The following is a 20,859-nucleotide window of genomic DNA, read 5'->3' as shown; positions in this document are numbered from 1 at the left end:
GGCCCCTGCCAGGCTGGAGGGGCTCCAGGCCGCGGGGTGACCTGCAGGGGCAGCCTGCGAAGGCAGCGCTGCTGCACTCCTGCCAGTGCCGTTGACGCTCCCGAGCGCGGCGCCATGCAGTGCTCTGCTCCTGCCGCACGGCCTCCGCAGGGTGCTCTGCTCGCGGGGCGCCCGAGAGGTGTTTGCCCTCAGACCCCCTTTCTGCAGGGTTTCAAGAGCCAGGTTCATACGCAGCAGCTCGGTTCAAGACGAGGGGTCTTTGCCATCTCCCTCCAGCCCCAGGAAGGACAGGCCCACCTATTCGCTCAGCACCTTGCTCATCTAGCAAAAAAGACTTATTTTCTACTACCCCACAGGCCACACGTACCCCTTGGCAGGACAGGAGCTAGGTTAGGCACTTCCTAGCGCCATCTCATGTCACCTCATCACTCATGCAGGGCACACACCGTCCTACCCTCCCACATCCCTCGCTCCCGTTAGTCCCCTCGTGCTATTTTCGTGACGTGCTGCTCAGCTCCCTCCGCCATATCCATGACGTGGAGGAAGGGTGCGTTCAGGAGACAAGGGTGCATTGGCTCAGCAGAGCTCGGGGCCAAACACCACCCAAGCCTCCCAGCACGGCACCCGGCTCGCCGGCTGCCAGCGCCAGCCCGGGTCCCCTCTGGCTGCCTCTGCGCGTCCCTGGTCCCTGAACAGAGACGCAGCCCCGGTCAGAGGAGCCCACAGCAGCTTCTCAAGGGCTCGGCTCATCCCTGCTCCTGACAAAAGTCACCTTCCCCTGACACCCACGGAGGGCGTCTGGGCAGAGCCCGGTGGTGATGTTACCTTACACGTCCCGGGCTCCCGCGGCAGCCGGAGCGGGCTGATGGATGGAGGCGACGCGGCGCGCTGCCTCCGGCCGCCCCGGCACAGGAGCCGGGCAGACCTGCACCATCAGCACTTTCTGCAGAGGAGGTTTCAGCAGGGCTTGCTGCTGCGTCCCCGTCGGGCAGGGAGCCAGGCCCGGAGCCCTCTTCCTCCCGTTCCCTCACCTGCCGGCTTTGCGCGGAGCACAGAGCAGATGGGAAGAAAAGCTACGGCCTGCGAGTCGAAAGCCTGGGGCATCGGGGAGGGGGGAGCAGGGCTGGGGCTGCGCGAGCGGCCAGCGTGTCCCTTGCGAAGCCGAAAGCATAAAGGACGGCACGAGTGGGGACGACCCCACTCCAGACGGGGCAGGAGCCCAAACCCTCGCGGGGTCTCGCCCGCGGAGTCACTTGAGGACGGGAGCCGGCAGCTGCTCCCAGCCCCGGCCCTGCTGCCCGTCGGCGATCCCAGAGGCCAACGGTTCAAGATGAATTTCTAATTGTTTCCTCCAACAATGAAACATCCTGTTCGGAGCCGGGCGGCTCAACAAAGCCAGACGCTGATGTGCGGCAAACGGGGCCTCTTCCTCCTCAGCAAGAACCGGGCAACGCGCGAGTGAGCGGCCCGCACGCCCCTCGCCACGGACCAGGGCAGGGAGGCTCTGCTCGCTGCCCCCCTCCTCCCACCAGCTTAACACAGCAGCCCCGCCAGCCTCCACCTTGATTAAAACAGCCAGCACTTAAAGACTCCAGCGAGAGCTCTCGAGGGGGTGGGGTGCCGCCGAGAGGTATTTGATGGATTCACTTTGGCAACCTTCGGCTACCTTGTCATGCCAATAAAATTATTGCTATTGATTGGAGAGAAAGGCAGACGCACGCTCCGCGGCCCAGCTCTCCCTCCCGGGGCTGGAGGGACTTTGCAGAAGCCCGGAGGAGCGGCTCGCGCTGTGGGGAGGGGGAGAGGGGGGATCCCGGGGAGGGGACGGAGCAGGAAAGGGCAGAGGGACGAGGCAGAAGGAACAAAAGGCCCTTGTGCAACGGGGACAGCTGGCTTCCCGGGCTCCACCTCGGGGCCGCCTGCGACGCAGAAGGAGCAAGGGCCGCGCGGGGAGGCTCCTGCCACGTGAGCCCCATAGGACACGGCCAGCAGGGCAAGGCAAGCAGCATCCCCAGGTCAAACACGCCTGTGCCCCCAGGATGGGCACAGGGACGCAAAGGGGGGATGCTAAGGCCACCCTCTTGCAGGAGGGCTATCCCTGTGGCGCAAGCAGACTACGCGGCCAGGGCTACGGCGAGCCATGACCCATGCACGGCGCAGTACCCAGCTGGGCTGCTGCAGGGATGCTCCAGCAGCACCTGCCCCAGGCACGGCATCAAGCGTTTAACCCTCGCGCTATGCTTTCAGCAGGACCAGTGCCTTCAACCAGGACAAAGCACAGCAGGAACCCCGCAAACGTGCCCTGGGCTGGGGAGAGGCAGCAGTACAGGCAGGCAAGGCTTCCTGGGAGGTTGGATGCAGTGGAAAAAACAGGAGACGCTCAGGGAGCCCTAAACGGTCACGGGCTCGCCCTGCAGGCTTAACGGACCCCTGGCCCAAAAGCTGCCCCTGCTGAAAACCTCCTTTGCAAGGGGCAGGCTCCCCACAGGACAGCGGAAAGCAGGGTCACAAGGGGAGTTAAGCCTTTCCGCACACGCTCCGCGAGCCGGATTTCACGCGCTGAGAGACAATGAGCCCATTTTCAGCCGGGAGTCCCTTAAGCTGCCTTAGTGCTAAGCGGAGGGTGATGGGGAAGGACCCGCGTGGCTGGTGGGGACGGGGAACGGTGCCCAGAGCGGGCAGGGAGCCTTCTGGCTTGTACTTCCCGGCCCACGGGGACCGCAACCCCCACTGGGTCGTGCCTACCGAACACTGCCTTGTACCGATGAGGGTGACGCACAGATTTGTGGCCCAGGAGAGCTGGTTTTGGCAAGGTCTGTATTCATATGTCTGACGCTAGCCCCACCACACTGCCCTGGGGACCACCAGGGTGGTGGATACCAGCCCCCTGCAGTCAAAGAGCTGCAAAGCCTCCCTGAAGACAGGAATATGATCCCCACACAGGTACCAGCAGATCTGTCCTCACCTCCAGGAGCCTCTCCTCTGCTTCGCCTGCCCCAGGAGCAAGCAAGGGATCCATCAGTTTGAAACCAGCAATCCAGTTTCAGCTCGCCACCACTCCGCTCCCAGGCATCAGCCTGGACATGCCCACACCAGAATATAGTCTTTGGGGGAAAACCTTGCCCTCCCTGGGCAGCTACGCGATCTCACAGGGACCTATATGACCACTGAGCTCAGACAAGACAAATTAAGGTCACCAGACGCTCCTCAAAGCAGGCAGGCAGCCTCCCTGGGGGGGATGCAGCCCCGCTGAGGACAGGGTGAGCAGAAGGGCACAGCTCCATCTCCCGCCCAGAAGCCCTCGGCATTAATCCTGCAGCCAGCAAAGGAACCAGCAGCCAAGATACCCAGCGCATGACTAGCAGATGCCCCGTGCTCCCCACCAACCCGGAGGGGATAATTATTGACTCACTGCACGGCTGGGGGAAGGGGGAAGAAGAAGAAAGGGGGGCCATTCATGATGGGAAAATATTTTGCTTTTAAAACACTGCGAGAAAAAAAATAATAATTTCTTGGAAGCAAACTAGGCAGTGGGGAAAGCACCACTCCTGCCCCAGGCAGCAAGGGAAAAGAGACACAGGAGTCTAGCAGGCAACGGAGAAGTCCCTGCAAAGCCCCCGACCAGCAGTTTCCTCCCTCCAGACTGATCCCTAACCACCCCCTCCCTCCACCCTGCCCTGGAGCTCAGCTCACCCCAGCCTCTTCCCAAACTTCACAGCATCTATTTTGGGGTCATGCTGCCCAGACGAGACAAGGGTTGCGAGTGCACCCGAGCGCCCTTCTCCAAATTCTTAAAGCGCAGATAACCCCATGCAGTGGGAGCACTTCTCCAGGCTGCACTTCTGGATCCCGAAGCACGGCACCCACACAGCTCCCCTCCTGCCAGGTCTTCCCTCCACAGGACCAGGGGCTGCGAGGGAGTGCTCCGATCCTCCCCAGGACAGGAGAGGAGCACCGTGTCATGTTTGTGTAGGGAGAGGGATGACCCACTTAGCATGAAGAGTTTATTTGTTTTATTTTTATTATTATTAAAGTGGAGAAGCCAAAGAAATCAGACACAGGGCCAGCTCAGCTGAGCCTTCCGTGGGAGAGAATAAACAAGCTGCAGAGAGCAGGAGCTCCAGGGGGGAACAGATTCCCGACACAGACGCTCCCTAATGCGTTAGCACCCAAGGCCATCTGGTTTCAGGACGAGTAAGAGAGCTAAAGGGATTACAGTGGCGACCGGACAGCCAGACCTAGACAAAGAAACATCCTCCAAAAATCAGAGCTCAGCTGGCTGTAAGAGACTTTCGATCTGACACCATCTCAGCCAGGATGCGCTGGCCACGCAGTCCCACCACTGGGCCTGCCTCAGCGATCCTCCAACACCTGGATTTAACCCCCTGTGGGACCAGACTTTGTATCCAGGCAAGATCGCATTAACAGAGATGAAATGGCTCTGTTTTTTGCAATAGCACAACAGAGCACCCGGGGCAACCTGACAGTAGGAGCAAAACGCCAGCCCACCACCAGAGAAGTGAGAGCAGCGCTCACTGTAAGTGGTGCCACAATCTCATAGGAAATGGTTGCAAGAGTTTCCCACCCCGCAAGGGCTGGGAAAGGCCCGCCATACCCACAGGATATACCTCTCCCAAGCCACGCTCTCAGAAGCTCAGCCTGGCTTAAAAAAAATCTCTTCACAACCATGCAAACAGACCGACACTGTCCCCATTGAACAAGCCGGCAGCAGACACACGCAATTTCTCCCACTATATCCCGGCTCTCATTTCAAAAACAATAAAAAAGCACATCTGGTTCTGAGTCACTCCCCAGCGAGGAATGAGTCCCCGAGCAGGACCCTGGCGCTGCTCAGGGCGGCTGCGGCTGCAAGGCTTCAGCGGCCCCAGTGTTGCTCTTCCAGCCCATGGGCAGCCCAGAAGCAGCAAGAGCAAAGTTAATGTCATGTGGGACGGGGAAGGCTCAGAGGTGCCCTCCTATTTTTCAATGTCATTATTAAAGCAAGCAGCAAGATCACGAGTCACAAAGGCGCAGACGGATCTCAGGGGAGTAGACAGGGATGGAGAGGGTCAAGGCAGGCTCTCCTCATCCCGTCTCCCCAGCATGCAGTCACCCCAATGCACCAAGAGCTGAACCATGCAACGCCCCCCAGTCCATGAGCTCGCACCCTCCCTTCTCCACACAAGCCTCTCCCTCCTGCCTAAAAATCACTCCCTTTCCTTCATTTATTGCCAAGGCTAATCCCCCTCTCCCCCACGCAGGGCATCATGTGAAGTAGCTGTTTGCAAAGGGGCAGGCACAAGCCTGCAAAGAGACCCTTTCCAACGCACCTCTGCACCACTGGCCTCAGAGAGGTCACTTGAAGTCCCACCACGAAGGGTCCAAATTACCACCCCAAAGCCCTGACTAATCCTCTTGCTTAATCCTCTCTCAGCAGGAACAGACACCTAGCCGGAGGCACAAAGGCAGCTGAAATCAGCCCCACAAAGCAGACTCCTTTCCCTCATCCATATTGCAGGGGATCGCAGCAGCCCAAGAAGCACAGAGATTAGGGCCAGCTGGCTGCTTTGAGGGAAGAAGCTCATCTTGCCCCTCAGAAATAACCAGGCAGCACCCAAAATTGGGTCAACCCACACGGGCCACACCAGAGCTTAGCAAAGGCCCTAAGGCAGTGACTAATTTGCACAACGAGGAGCAGATGGCAGGCTAACGAGGCCGGCATGGACTCCAGACTACAGCTCCCAGGAAGCCTGGTCCCCAAGGCTCCGAGATGCATGCTACAGCAAGGGGCCAATTACCAGGATGGGGGTGTTACACTGATCAGCACACGCTTTCCCATGGCTTCCTTCTCCCCTTTCTCCCTGCAACACTTCGAGCATACATGAAACCAAGTCCTTGGCACATGCACATTAAGATGCAACTACAGGTGCAGTTTTGAATGTGCCTTTCAAGCACGTGACTGAGCACTCTGATTTGCAATTATACAAGCAGCTTTTTGTTCATCGGACCTTAATGGGAAAGACAACCCAGGGGAAACTATAACTGCCCAATAAAAAGATGACATGTCAAGTGAGGACTGGTGATTTCCAGGTATGAGCCAGCCATTAGCAATCCAGCCTTGCTTCCCTTGCAGATTTGCTCTGGAAGTCCCCACAGCAACGCGCTTACAGCTCATATCCTCATGTCACTTCCCCACTCCTAACAACCCTCAGACCACAGGGTGCAAGTACAGGTCCCGGACACACCACCAGATAGCACGGGCTAGAGAACCGATAGGAAGTGGCTCACATCCAAAACTGGCAGCGTGGTAGAAGTCATCCCCACATTACTCACCCTGGCAGCAGCAGAAATTCCCTAGACAACACAATCCCGTGACTGCTGGCAGAGGGCAGCCAGCACGAGGGGCAGAGGGCCCTCCAAGCCTGGCCTCTCTGCATAACTTCGGGCCATCCAAAGATAACCGCATGCTTGGTAACCGGGCAGAGAACAAGCACAAAGCAGACTGCCATGACTTTCAGTGCTATAACCCACTCAGCATCTCGGTGGTCCTAGATCTCCATCCCACCCAATGCCTCCTCCCTGTCCCAGCCCACAGCTCCCTTCTGCTGCCATGCTGCTGCGGCCTACTCCCATTCTGCAGATGCACCTTTACCCTTACGCTGGGTCCCCTGTTTTCCCAGCTGGCTGGGGCTTGCAATGACATTTTCTCCCAAATTAGTCTCCCTTCCCTAGACTCTCCAAACTCAGCTCCACCCTCAGCACTCTATGGGAGAAGACTTCTCCCATCACTGATGCTTCACACCGTAATACCTGTTCAGCAAGCTGTCCTTGAAGCCAGCTCCTGCGGCAGAGGAGACAGGCTCCTCCACGGGAGGATGGGACAGGAACAAGTGCAACTCAGCCAACCTTCTGGCATGCACAGCGCCAGGAAGAGGGGCCCCGGGGTGCAGGGAGACGGACGGGAGGGCAGGTCGGGGAGGCCGAGGGCAGGCGACAGGCTCCAGCTGCGACAGCAGCAGGTGCTGCCCCGCGCCCCAGCCTCACAGCAGCAACTGTTTGCAGCATGGGTGGGGAGTCGTGGCGAGGAAGCCAGGCTCGCGCGGCTTTTTCGGGGGACAAAGGAAGGCTCTGTCTGTATGCAACAGCCTGGACAAATGCTGGGCAGGGGAGCTGCCATCCAAGGAAAATCCAGACAGAGCAGTGACTCTGCCCTGACCTTACCCCAGCCCAGATGGTGAAATCAGTGCCCCCTTGTCACACCAGGATCCATTACAGGGCTCCCGGGGATAGGGAGGACAGAGCACCCATCTGTCCCCTGCAGCAGCTCCTGGACTTGCACGGAGACACCACTGCTCGCAGCACGCTCCATTATTGTGGGGTCTAACCCGATCCTGGAAGAGAGGCCCTGGGGGTGGGAACATGGGGCTCACCCCCAAGGCTGCCTGCTGGCTGCACAGAGGGACGAGGCAGGCAGCCTGCCGGGCCCCAGCACGGCCCCCTCTCCCACCTGCCTGCAAAGGCACTGGTGCCCGGCAGGAGGGCAGAGAAACTTGAGAGGAGCTAAACCACCCGGCGGTGCCAAGCCAAACGCAGGCACTTGCCAAGGGGACAGTGGGAAGTGCTGATGGCTCGTAAGCGAAGGGATTATAATCACTGCCAAGAGATGGGCAGGCAGCTGGGAAGCCTCATGGCCAGCCCTGCCAGCGCCCTCCAGTCCTGCCGTGGGAGTCTCACTGCCCACCCAGCTTTCCATGATGACGGGAAGAGCTGGGAGCTCCACAGTGAGGAAGCAGGGCACCATACAGCTCTGTGTCCTTGGTGCTCACCTTCGCCCCAACCACTGCCCAGACACAGTAACACTCTCTAAGCTGTCACTGTTGTGCTGTGCTGTTCCCCAGCACCAGGGCCCAAAACCCACCAGGGTAAAGCTGCAGGAAGAGGACTCTTCAACTACCTCCTACAAACCCTCCCTGAAGCCAGCCCAAGGGCTGACTCGTGGCTGTACATCTCAGATAAAGACCTTGGGTTGGGCTTCTACCCATTTAGATATCTCTGAAATATCTCCAGCCCCATAAAAGGCTAAGAGGGGCATTTCCCTACCAGCATGGGGTGCCAAACTGGACTTGCACAGGCAGCAGTCAGGGCTAAACGCTGGTTTTGCATCCGTTCTCCCCATGCCTCTACCCCTTCTGTAACTTTGTCCTGGGTCGTGCTCTCCTTCCTGCTGAACCTAAGCCAGGCATCCCGTCCCCAGCTGGGGACAAGCTAGTGCCCTCCATCCCGGAGGCACATGAGCAGCCCCTTCTAGTGCTGCTCTGCCAGCTGAAGCTCACCCATCCCCAAGGCTCTCCCGGGGCAGACCCTGCTCTGTCCCTATGCTGGGGGGGCGGGGGGGGGGGGGGTGCAGGGGGAGAACCTTCCCTTCCCGTGGTGGAGACAGCCAGGGCAGGCTCTGGTTGCAAGGGGCTCCCTGGGAGGATCAGGTAACTGCTGAGGCAGCGCTTCATCTGCCCTCTGAGCCCAGCTGGGCAGCCCCGGCCAAGGTTACAACAGCGGACGGGCTCCAGCCCCCCCAGCCCGAGCGACACAGCAGCCACCAGCCCAGCACTCAGAGCCAGCAGAGTGTTTCCACACCATCATCGGGAAGCTCTGCTCTCCCCAGGGGCTTTCCGAGCCAGCTGAAGCCATGTGGAAGTAGACTTTGGCCCCAAACCCATCCCAAAGCTTGCTGAAGCCCTCCCAAGCCACCGTGCCCTGTTCAAGTGCTCCAGACACCAGCAGCACCGCTCAGCCACGGCTGTCTGTCGGCAGGTACTGCCCCAGCTCCCATTTCCCCGAAACGAGGGGCGCAGAGAGCCCATGCTGCTCTGGCAGCTCACTTCTGCCAGTGACAAAGGTTTCCAGCCACCTCCGTCCCACGCACCGCCTCCAGGCCACCTGACATCACTGTTCCCCGAAACACCCCACAGGTGGAAACCGAAAGCCCTCAGAAAGGCCCCAGAAGTGGGTGACTCACCCCTTCCCTGCCTGGGGGGAGAGGTAATGGCAGCACAGGAAGCAGGAGGAGAGGACACTGTCCCTCGATGCCAAAGCCAGCAAAGGTACATGTCAGGGTGGTATGGACACAGCAGCACTGCTGGTCACTACACACCGGGCCACTGCACTCCCATCTCTGTGCTGGGTCCCTACAGGACCCTTGGTCACCTCAAATGCTTTGGCCAGGAGCAGCATCTTGACGCAGGCTCTGCTCCTGGCGCAGCTAAGACAGCCATGACAAGCGTGGGCACAGGAAGACTGTGCCCTGATGGTCTGGGATACCAGGCAGAGCGTGTCCATGCTGCTCCAGGACTGCTTTATCCCATGCCCCGCAAGAAGCAGCTCCAGGTACCTCTATCCTGCACAGACTCCTTGCCTCACTCAGCATCACAGGCTGCAAAAATCCTTGCAGGACAGTAAATGGAAATGCTCTAGATCCTCCCCCTCAGATTGGGCCCAGAGATGGCACCCAGAGATGATGCCCTTGAGGGCCCGCTCCGATACACAACCCAGCGGATCCAGGCTGCTACAGTGGGGCATCCTCAGAGGCATGGGAAATGGGTCTCCTTAAAAACGGATTTGGCATCCTCTGCTAAACAGATATACAGTGCCCCAGGTCCTTGCAGGACTGAAAGCCCATCTCTCCCTTGGCCTTCCTCCTCTCAGATTCAAAGTTCAACTAGAATCCATCCTCACGAGTATCAGAGTCAAGGTTTCTCTCTGTCTGAAGTAACAAGACCTATGCAAGGCGTGATACATGCACCAAGCTGGCACACAGAGCAAGATCTTGGCATCCGCAAGGGGCAAGCCCACAAAGCTTGCCTGGAGTCCCTAGGCTGGGACAGGACTGAGACCCATTTCTTTGGTCCCCATCAAGCTCCTGCTCCGTTTCCTCATGCCCTGCAGGCCTGAAGAGCCAGGTCCAGTTCTTTGGGGGCACTGAGAGACCCTACAGCACTAAGACACACTGGTGATGGGGAGAAATCGGCAAAAAGAGAGCTAGGAAGAGGTCTGTGGGAGAGGAAGCCACTCAAGCCACATGTGGACTCAATGTCCAGGCCTCACCCTCGACCTGGCTTTGTATCTTTTACCCAGGGCAAGTGTGCAGCCCCAGGACAGGCACTCACCCTACACAACCCCCTTGGAAATGACTCCAAAGCTGCAAAGACCAGAGGAAAAAGTGAAAAAAGGAGGCAAAAATGGAAGCAGAGAAAGAGCAAATCTGCCACACAAAAAGGAACTGCCAGCAGCTCTAGATAAATAAGGAACTGGAGGTGTAACACTGTCCCCATGGCTTTGTGAACCCTCCTCCCACACACGCTCCTTCCTTCCCATCCTCATCCCTTATGCTGGCACAGGCTATTTAAAATCTCCAGTTTGGAGCTCAATAGCAGGAGAGCCGCCAGAAACGCAACACCGGTTCCTTCACATCCCTTATCGATCAGGAAGGGAGGACAAGTTGCCTCCGTCAGCTCCCCGCCTTCCACGCGCTGGAGCCAGCCCCCAGCAGCGCTCCCACCGGCTACCAGGAGCCCTGGAGACTGCGGGAAGTAAAGGAGAGAAAGGGAAGCAGAGAATTCCAGGTGGAGAGCAAGCCTCGGGTTCGGAAACCCCGTTGCAAAGATGATCTTCCAAGAGCAACGTTGCCTTGCATCAAGCACGGGGCAGCCAGACAGGACTCCTGTGCTTAAGACCCAAATATAGCAACTTTGGGCCCCATCGCTGCAGTTTTCCATCTACGAACTAAAACGACAGTACCCCTGCTCAGACAGGATCTTTTTTCACCTTCGAAGGTGTTTCACAAGCTCTTGCCTCAGGGCAGGGAGGCGATACGGCCATGTACAGTTCAGACTGAAATAGGAGCTGCTCTGCTGGAGAACATGCACTTGGTCCCTGCTCCTGGCCCCACAGCAAGGGGGGCTGCTCCCTTCCCCTCGAACGCCGTGGGCCGATGCTGCAAACCTCACCAAAGACACTTGAAACAACCTCCCCTTCCCAGCCAGAGACACCAAGCCGGATGCCGTGTCGGATGCTGGTTTCTGGCTGTCAGCACACGGGGAGGGGGACTGGTGATGACGGGGCCATGCTGCTGAGCTCAGTGCACGTGTCCACGCTGCCGGAAGAACCAGGACCCTCGGGGATGTTGGCCTGACCTCCCCGCAGCCCGGCTGCCCCCTCCTCCCCACATCGGCCCCTCACAGCCTGACACCGACGTAATGAGTTAAAAACTCTCCTTGGCCGGTGCTGGGCTGGCTCGGGGCCAGCCGCTGCATTCCTCACCCAGTGAACCAGAAACCAGCACCTCGGCAGAGAGGCGCTTCCTTTCCTCCGCCTTTTCTGCTGGGGACCAAGGGGAGTGTCGGATGGAAAGGGCTGCTCGCAGGCCAGTGGCCCAGGACAAGCACGGGCAGGGCGAGCTGGACACGCAGGGGCTCCCCATCACAGCAGGGGCTCAGGAGCCAAGAGCTTGGCACCCTGCTCTTGATTGTTGCCAGACACCGCTGTCATTTGGGGATCCCAAGTAAAAAGAGGGGGTGATGCTGGCATCTCTCATGGAGCAAATGGGCTGAGGGAATAACCATGGATTACGTCCGTACTCACTTGCTCAGAGAGTGAAGGCCTACAGGACAGCTTAGGGCTTTCCCAACCTAACACCTGAACGCCCAAGAGCATGGGTATTTTAAAAAGCTAGGACCAGGAAGGAAAAAAAAAGTTTTCAGAAAGATGCAAAGGAGTTTTAAAATTCAGGGCATTCTGCCCAGGATGGGGTGCTGGAGAGCCCTGCAAGCCACCTTTTCCTCTGGCAGAAGGAGCATTGGGCCCAGCTCTACAGCCAAGCCCTGTTCTTCCTGCCTCTTGCAGGGATTATGCCAGGACCTTCGATATGCCTTTGCCTGGTTGAGGATGCAGTTAATGCAAGCTGTGTTTATACAGGGCATGTACAGCTGTAATTATAGGAATGATGTTATGATAACAGGAAATCCATGCCCTGTGGAGATACAGCGAGGGAAACACACACAGAGCTATTTGCTAATTGCCACCAACAAAGAAGCCTTTTGTGCAGCAGTGGGGCAAGGAAAGAGGAATCTCCCCCACGCCGTGAGATGGCTCAGGGCAGCTAGGCTGCATCACCCCACACCCCCCCAGGGATCTCTCCTGCCAAGGGAATGGCTCAGACTAGTTTGGCTCCTATCGGTGGCAGAGCGTTGTCTGCCCTTGGGCTCTCCTCAACCAGGGGCTGCCTAGGCAGCCATAACCTGACACAGCAACGGGAACACAAGGATGCTACCGGTATGGGCAGAGCAGAGGAGAGACAGCCTTCCCCATCCCGCTGCCTCTCAAGAAACACATCCATCCCTCCAAAGCCAGGGCACTTCACAGCCAGCTCAAATGGAGAAAGGAGGCCCAGGACAAAACCTAACCAGGTCAGAAAAATCCCAGCTGCAGCAGAGCACAGTTCACCCTGACTTGAGCCAAGAGCACCACTCTCCTGCAGCTAGAACCAAACATCTAAATTTAGACCCTACTTCCTCCATTTCAACCATATTCAGGACCTGAGGCCAAGAGAGGAGGAAACTGAGCCCAAGAAGAACCAAGAGAAGTTCCATCTTGCCCATTTCAGACAAGCCAGCACTGCCACTGGGCTAGATGTTTCCAGAAACACCAACAGCACAAAGTCATGAGCACCCACCTTTGCTGACCCTTCCCAGGTCAATGGCAAAACACTCTGGGCCTGGACAGACAGAGCCTGTCCCATGACACCTGCGGCATGAACCCAACACCCTGAGAGACAACGAGATGGACGCTGATCCAGCACTAGTTAGGACTTGATTTCCCTACCGTATAACCCTTTCACAAGACAGAGGTTTAGTAAGTCTGGGTAGCAGGGAGGAGCAATGGGAAATTGTCCCTCACCAGCACTTTTGCTCACTACCCACAACACACCACGTAACACCATGAAGCAGGCACAGTCCTATCTGTGCCCCTGAGGGGCCAGCTAGCCAACCGCACATCCCTCTGTCACCACGGCAGCATCTCACCCATCAGTATCGCCAGGAGTCCTACCTTTTTGATCCTCCCACTCCGTGTGCCTGCAAAAACGACGGTTTGTCCTCTGTAATCGTAGGCAGCCACCGAGGTCATGCCATCCTCCTTATCCACAAAGAGCGGAGTCCCCTCGATGGTGACCGTCCCACCCAGCGGCTGGTTAAAATCCTGGCCACAGAAATTGTCGTCGATCTGCAGCGGCTGTCGGAAGAGAACAGAGGAGAGATGAGCTTTTTGTCAATACGCTGACACACTACATAAAGCACGGAGGCACCGAGGGGGTGACCAGGATGCTGATTTAGATCGATGATGAAGGAAGGAAGCGACGGGAGCCCCCACGGACTCGCTGCAGCCTCCGGTTCAGGACAGCCCTGGGGAGGTCTCCATCACCTTGCCGCACAGCGTGAGGCGTCAGCCAAAACAACACAACCAGCTGCAGCCTACACGGGCTTCCCTTCCCACAGGGTGACAGAGGCTTTGCAAACAGCAGCCTGGCACGAGGAAAAGCCAGCTGCCTATTAACTGCAGCTATGGCCAGCCAGGTGCCCAGAAGGCAGAGATGGGGATGTTGGAGGCAGTAAGGGCCTGCAGAGAGACCACCTCATCCACCAGGCTTGGCCTGTTCCCTTTGGATATGGCTGCAGGAAAAGCTACAAAAAGCAAGGCAGAGGAGGCAAGGTAACAGTGGCCTGACCTCCCCGATGGCTGTCAGCTGTCTCCCACCACCATCCCCTCAGCTGCTCTCCACGTGCAGAGCTCCAACAAGGCTCTATGCCCCCAGAAGCATCCCCAGCTCCCACTGTCCCCCCGACCCCTCCCAGGCCCTGACATGTCCCCCATCCCCCCCACCCACCCCTGCTGTCCCAGCAGCTCAGCAAACTGCTCTCCAGACTTCCTGATGGGTTGGAGCTAATTGCTGATCTGGCTGGTTTAGAGAACAGCCGCTGCCCGGACGCCGTATCTCCAGTTCTTCAATACTCTTTGCATCCTGTGGATTCGATTACCCTGGCAGCTCTCAGCCTGAGGCCAAAAAGGAGATTGCCAGTAGTTTTCCAGAGGAGCCGTGAGCCTGCCCACTCCCACTCCCCCAGTGGGAGCAGCTCTGCCCAGCCTCTTGCATCCAGCCCACATTACCCCAAATTCTCTATGCACTGATGCAAAGCACCTGGGTCACATCCAAGGAGCATTGGCAGTGGAGAGCAGAAAGTGTGGTCTTAAGGGTTAATCTTTCTAAATCTGAGGGCAGATGCCACAAGGCAAAAGCGTTGCCCCCAGTGCTCCTCAGGAGAGGTTGCAAGAGCTCTCCCACTGCCCAGTGCCATGTGTGCCAGCCAAGACTTGCATCCCAGCTGCATCCAGAGGGGTCATCCCTACATGCAAGGCATTATATGGATACTAAGGAAAGCAGAAAAGGTCTGTGAAGAAGATCTGAAGGTCTATGAAGCAGCAGCAATACAGGGGAGGCAAGGGGACAGAGAGGGATGAAGGTAGCAGGCCCCCAGGTCAATCTGAGCACTAGCAGAGCTGCGGGGAGCCGTGGTTGAACGCCTCGCAGCCTGCCAGGTTCGTTTGCCTCTATCCACAGGGAGCTGAGCACAGCAAGGTGCAGGGGCATTCAGGGGAAGCATCTGGGCCGCAGGCACATCCCAGCAGAAGTGTGCTCCAGGCAGAGCTGGAGAGCCGCGCTCAGAGCCACCGCCTGCCAGGCGGCCGCTGCAGTAAGTCAAGCACGGGTCTCCCTCCATGGGATTGTTGTTGGGTTTTATAAAACAGACCAAGCCTGCAAGGCAAAAAAAGCCTAGGCTCAAAATCACTGCTGAATCTAATTATACACCCCACCAAGGCTGTCCAGATGGCCCCAGGTGAAGATTTGACATCTCACTTTGGCAGCAAGACACCTTCAGAAACAACCTCAGCCCAGCCAGCGCTCAGCTGCCCCCTTCCCCTCTCAGCCCTGGGACGAGAGGCATCACATGTGGCCAGATGCCCTGCCAGCCCACCGCAGCGCACCAGCTGCCCCGTGTTAACCGCATCCAGGCCTCTTCGCGTGCAGCTTCGCGCCAGGCTGGAACTCTCCCTGCCAGCTTCTACCCCCATCCCAGGCACCCCCTGCACCACTTCACAGGGACGTGCACACAGGAAATTCAGCACAGCTCCTTGCCTCCAGCCCAGAGGCAGCCGTGTTTTGGCAGGGAGGACACTGCTCCCTGCAGAGAGCTCAGCGAGGGCACTGAGCGGGGAAGGTGCTAGAGGAAGGAGGGAGGATTGCTCTTGGGAAGCTGTGGACAGCATCAGGCATTCCCCGTATCGCACTGCCTTGCTCTCTGACACGTTTTCTGCCGTTGCATTCAGCGCTGCATGGAGCACGCTGCTTTAACAGAGCAGCGGAGAAGAGCAGGGCAAACCCACCCCAACTTCACCCTTGGCAATTCCCTACACAGGGGAAGAAAGCAGTTTTAAACAGCTGGCAGGCCTCGCGCCAAGCAGAAGCTGAGGAAACGTCAGCTTTCCGCAGAAGGGAAGAGCAGCCACCAAGTCAACACCCTGCACATTAATCCCCTGGTGCCGTTGGCAAGATAGGGCAGCTGGTGAGCACAGCCAGCCCTTCAGCTCTCTCCGTGCATGAAGCTACTCCCGGGTCTTCATCGCTTACCCTCCCAGCAAGTTCCTCCGCAAGGTTTTACTCATCTGGGTCACTTCACGGTGAGCAGACTACTGAACAAGGAAAGGGGCAACGACTCCCCACACCTCAACGACGCACATACAGCTGCAAATATTTGCAAAGTAGTGTTTGCAGGATTGGGCACAAATCCCCCAGGCACCAGTCAGACAGGATCCCCTCAGCCATGAAGCACCAGCAAAATAATCTGTTCTCCACCCAAAAGTGGAGCCGCGGCCGTTCCCCGTCCTCAGCCCTGGGTGCAGGGAGCCAGCGCAGCATCCTTCTCCATCCCAGGTCTCACCCAGTACAGACCACATCTGACAGCAGCGTTGCTGTAGTCTCGGAAATATGCTAGGCTAGTGCAAATTCCCCGTGAGCGTACGCACCTCTCTCCCTCCTCACCCTGGCGCTAGCTTCAAAGCGAGACGGCCAGGACCGAGGCAGGGCTCCTCAGAGAGGTTCACTTCACACAGCAAAGCCTCCGCAAACACGCTGCCTACCAACCCAGTTCTTCCTCCTCCCACAGGAAGTTTTGGGGGAGTCCCTGCATTTTTTTTTCCCACACTGCCTTCCCCCTTTCCCACTGCACCCCAAGGAGGGCACCGACCCCTGGGCTCGCCCGGTCCCAGCGCCCGGGCAGGCTTGGCAGTCACCGCCGGACTGCGGCTCCCCTGCCGGCCTCAGCTCGCGGCCGTGTTGGTTAAACACTCTCTCGCGTTTGCGGATCCAGGAGAAGCTTTTTACAAAAGCGCTGGAACAGCAGCCAAAAGCCATTGCGGTTCAGGCAGTGCCCAGAATTGGCAGAGACAAATGTAGGGCAATTTTCCCAAGCGCTCCTTTCCCCCGAGCGCTGCCGAGGAAGGGCTGCACCATCCCCGCTGGAGAGCTGGGGCACTCAGAGGCGTCACTCCCGGGCCGGGCAGAGGGTGACCAGTGTGAGGTTTGTAGCTCGGACTTCCAGAGGACAAGGCAAAGCAAGGGAGAGGGCCCACAGGTACCTACGAAAGCAGGAACGGAGGCAGGAGAGATGGGACCAGGGCAGCTGAGAGCTCAGATGGACCAAACGCAAGATCGCGGCTCATGACCTTGCTCCACAGCTCTCTCCCCGTCCAAGTCTCTCCATCCGAGGCCAGGCCCAATGCCCTTGCTGCGCTACTCCAACCTGCTGAGCAGAACTGGCACCTTTGGACACGAACTCCAAGCCAGCCTGAGGTTCAGGCCAATTCAGATGGGACAGCTCAGCCTCTCCGGAGGTCCCACGCCAGACAACAGCCACACACTGCTGGACACCATTCGAGCCAGCAAAATCCACCCCGAGCAGCCCACAGCCTGCCCCAGGTGGGGAGCGGCTCCAGCAAAATCCCCGACGGCCTCAGTGAGTGAAGTTAGCACTGCATGGAGGCACCGCGAGGCACGGGCGCCGGGAGAGGCCGTCTGCTCGGGCCATGGGATTTTCCGCTTCAAGAGATTCCTTACGTAATTCTGAATTTAAAGGGAAGAGGTTTTTGGCAAGCAACTGCCTCTAAATGTGTGCCAGTCCCCAAGGGGTTTTAAATCCATACAGCATGTGCATGTAACATATGGGAAAATGTCGAACTCCTAAGCTCAACATACACACATGCACTAAATGGCTCCAACTGCAGAAAGCAGCAACCCCATGACTTTACCCCCAGGCCCAGGCCCAGGCAAGGGAAACCACTCGCCAGAAACTGCAGGTCAGCACAGCCGGGACCACCTCAGCCCCAGGAGGCAGCTCTGCAGCTGCAGCTAGCTGTTAAAGGAGGACTTGGCCACTCGGCTGCCACACCAACGCAGGCTGAGACACCTCGCGACGGGCGCGGTGCTGGCAGGGCTCCCCAGGTGCGTACCAGTCGCTATCACACGGTTAAAGCGGAAAATCGCGCAATGGCAAGCCTCCCCCACAGAGGTTTAGAGCAGCATGCTTTACCCACGTGCGCAACTAGCAACACCGCTTGCTGAGCCAGCGGGACTCCATCACACACCCAAGTGCTAAATTCTGGGAGTGGTGAGTTCGGAAAAGGCTAAGAAGCCACTTGCTCTATTTTGGTGCCGTCAGGAGCCCACAGGGAAGAAGGGCGGAAGCACAGCAGAGACTTGCTTGGAGGGGGGCAAAAAAGGAGACGTTTACCCTCCTAAAGGGCTGTGGACATCATCAATTAAACCCAACAGGTATCAAAACGAAAGCAGACGACGTGAGAGACGATGCAGAAAGAGCAGAGCCTCCAGGAGGGTGGATCTGCTCACACCGACTTCCCTCTGCGGCGCTGCAAAACCGAGCAGCAGCGCTCTGCGCGAGCACGGGAACCCCACAACGCGAAGGGGACACTGGCAGGCTCTGCCGGAGAGGCCGGCATGTGCGGCTGCATTTCCCAACACACGGGGAGGAAAATAGAAAAAAGAAAAGAAAACAAGCCTTTTTTGTGTCCAAGCACAACACATTCACAACCACCACTGTTTCAGTCTGACACCACTTGCTGCAGCTACAGGCTGGGCCTCTGCTGCCGCTGCCTCCTCGTTGTGCCATCAGACCAACCCAACGGCCAGCGGTCCCACCCACAGCTGCAATCAAGACTTAGCCATATGCTGTCCTCTCAGCAGCGGAGAACTGCTCTTTTGCTTGATCAGTTATTCTAATGTCCTTTTTTGGGGGGCATGCCCAGTTTAGAATATGGCCAAAGAGTAACTACTTTCCTTGTCTGCCCTTTTTCAGCTCCTTGCCTAAACTGGGCGGCCTTTGGGTAAAGCCAGGCATGCAAGATATACTGTCACTAAGAGCAGGGAGAAGGGGGCACTACGCACATCTCCAACTGGAAGGATCTATACTGTTTTGCAGAAAGAGGGGGGGAAGGGAAATTGGCATCTCTCAAACCAATATACACTGGTTGCAAAAGTCCTCTCCAACACATCCACCAGCAAGTTTGCTAAGGATCTTCCTCTGCATTGCGAGGTTGGAAGCTTCAGAACAGCAGATCCAATAAAATTCATCTTTCCAGCAACGAATTGAGTTAACTTTAGCAGCCTGTAATTACTCCCTTCTGCCTCCTCAGAATGCACCACTCTTAGGGTAGCCGAACACTTACAGACTAACCCCCCGCCCCCCCCAGAGGGCCAAAAACGCCCCGGCTCCCTGGCACAAGAGCTCCCAGCTCGATCACTAAGAGGGCTCTGCTCAGGAAGCGGCACGTGACCGAAGGCTAATTCATGATCCCCAACGTAAAGCAAGAGCGAAGAAACGTACCAGCTGATAACACAGCCCCTTCCCCGTTCCCGGGCTTCTTCAAGCATTTTCCTGGGAAAGGCTTAGCCCTTAAGGTGAGGTGAGAGAGAAAAGTCCCTGCTTACTGGCATATGTCCCATCATGCTTCCACAGTCAGGCTAAATCAGCTAAACCAGAGAGTGCTAAAAAGCTGGTGAGCTACCATGTTGTGTTGGAGAGGAGGTCGCACCTTCCAGCACAGACGCTTGAAAACCACTTCCTCAGATGAGATCCGAATAGAGAAAGAGAAAAAGAAGAAAAAAAGAGAAGGAAAATGCACCAGTCACAGCTCCAAGAAAACAACTCAGTAGCCCCGGTGAAGCTCAAGGAGTCCTGCTGGCCCAGGCTCACATGCCCAGGCGATGACAAACCTGAAGGCGAGGTCGACATGGCTCTGCACATCACCCTCCTCGGCAGGGCCCCCCCGCACCACTGCCCCCAGGAGAAGAGCAGCGGCCAAGGGGTTCACGGCAAGCCGGAGCCCCGAGGGGGCCGGAGCGTAGCCGGTGAAGGTATTTAAGCCCCGGCAGCCCATCACAGGCAATGCAATTCCTGTTCTCGCCGCGCTCCAATTTGCAGCTTCCCCAACCTCCTCAGCTGCTGAATATGCACGAGGATGAATGTTTATGGTGTTTACTCCTCTCTGCTTTGTCTCAACAAACTCTCTGGGAAACGACAAATACAGCTGCACTCCAGGGACGCGAGGAGCACCCGCCCGCCACCGAGATGCCGACACTACCTCGATAAATAATTACGCCGACAATTAGCTCATTAACAGAAAGCTGCCTCGTTAGGGAAGTGCAGGCAGGCACCACGGCAAGGCTGGGCCGAGCGAGGCAGCACGAGGGTTACGGTACCGAGCCCCCGGCAGACCCAGTCACTGCTTTACAAACGAGGCTGTGGCAAAAGGCGAGGTGGAGGGACAGACAAAGTTGTCACCTCTGCTGTCACCTCACGCTGTAGGCCCTCGGGGAGGCCAGGTGAGGGACACCCTGGGGTTAGCAGTGCCCAGGCACTGACTGGTCCCTCAGCTAAGCAGCCAGAGGCTAAGCCTCCCAATTCACCCCAACATGGGGACATACTACAGAAACCACCCTCAGAGCTGTGTCCTCCAGTTTGGGTGCAGGTCTGCAGGGATGACAGTCTCACGCCATTGCAAAGAGCTTTTTCAATGCATTAATTTGACACTGCAAGGAGCTGCCAATCCCAGTCCCAGCTGTCCCTGGCCATGAGATACCCTGAGGAGGGTCAGAAAACTCAAATTTCATCTGGAAATCGGGCTGAAGGAGCAAGGAAAGCAGGCCTCCGACGCACAGAGCAGAAGCAGTGCGGCCAGACGCAGGCTGTCTCCTTGACATGCCTTGTCTCATTGCCTCCCTTCAAGCCCACTTACAGAAGCAATGAGGGAGCAGACAGGAGAGGCGAGATTCATGCCATTTAGTGTTATTAATTGGTCAGTAATTTGCCAGTTAATACTATTATATATTCCCCCTCCTCTCGCGCCTGCCATTCACCACCTGCCTTCCCGCTGTCTCTCAGGGGAAACTTTCACTTCCCTGCTGGGGCCACTTTGCTGCAAAACCAACGCCGAAAGCCAGAGCCCAGTGTCCAGAGGGGCTGCCACGGCGAAGGGGCGTCCCCAGGGGCTGAACCTGCGCTCGCTCCAGCTCTCTTTGCCAGCCTCTGGATGGTTGCTCTGGCAAACCGAGTATGCTGAGAATCCCCAATCCCACCCCTGCTGCAAAGTTTCCACTTGACCCCAGAAAAAGCTGCTCTGGCTCCAACCCACCAAACCATTGCACTTTCCTAGCACTGCTAAATCAGACCCTCGCTTCCC

General features: G+C 57.5%; 1 protein-coding gene across 2 annotated transcripts in view; it reads right to left on the bottom strand.

Moving 5' to 3' along the window:
• Positions 1-20,859, bottom strand: part of PLXNA1 (plexin A1) — a 168,519-nt gene that overhangs the window by 122,182 nt on the left and 25,478 nt on the right. For both annotated transcript variants that reach the window (XM_064518985.1, XM_064518986.1), the window contains exon 3: positions 13,102-13,284. In XM_064518985.1, the coding sequence (XP_064375055.1) occupies positions 13,102-13,284 (183 nt within the window). The remainder of the gene's footprint in view (positions 1-13,101; positions 13,285-20,859) is intronic.

Source organism: Dromaius novaehollandiae, chromosome 12 (genome assembly GCF_036370855.1).
Source record: "Dromaius novaehollandiae isolate bDroNov1 chromosome 12, bDroNov1.hap1, whole genome shotgun sequence".
Classification (NCBI taxonomy): Eukaryota; Metazoa; Chordata; class Aves; order Casuariiformes; family Dromaiidae; genus Dromaius; species Dromaius novaehollandiae.
Note: the sequence above shows the minus strand (reverse complement) of the source record. Positions and strands in the feature narration are given on the sequence as shown.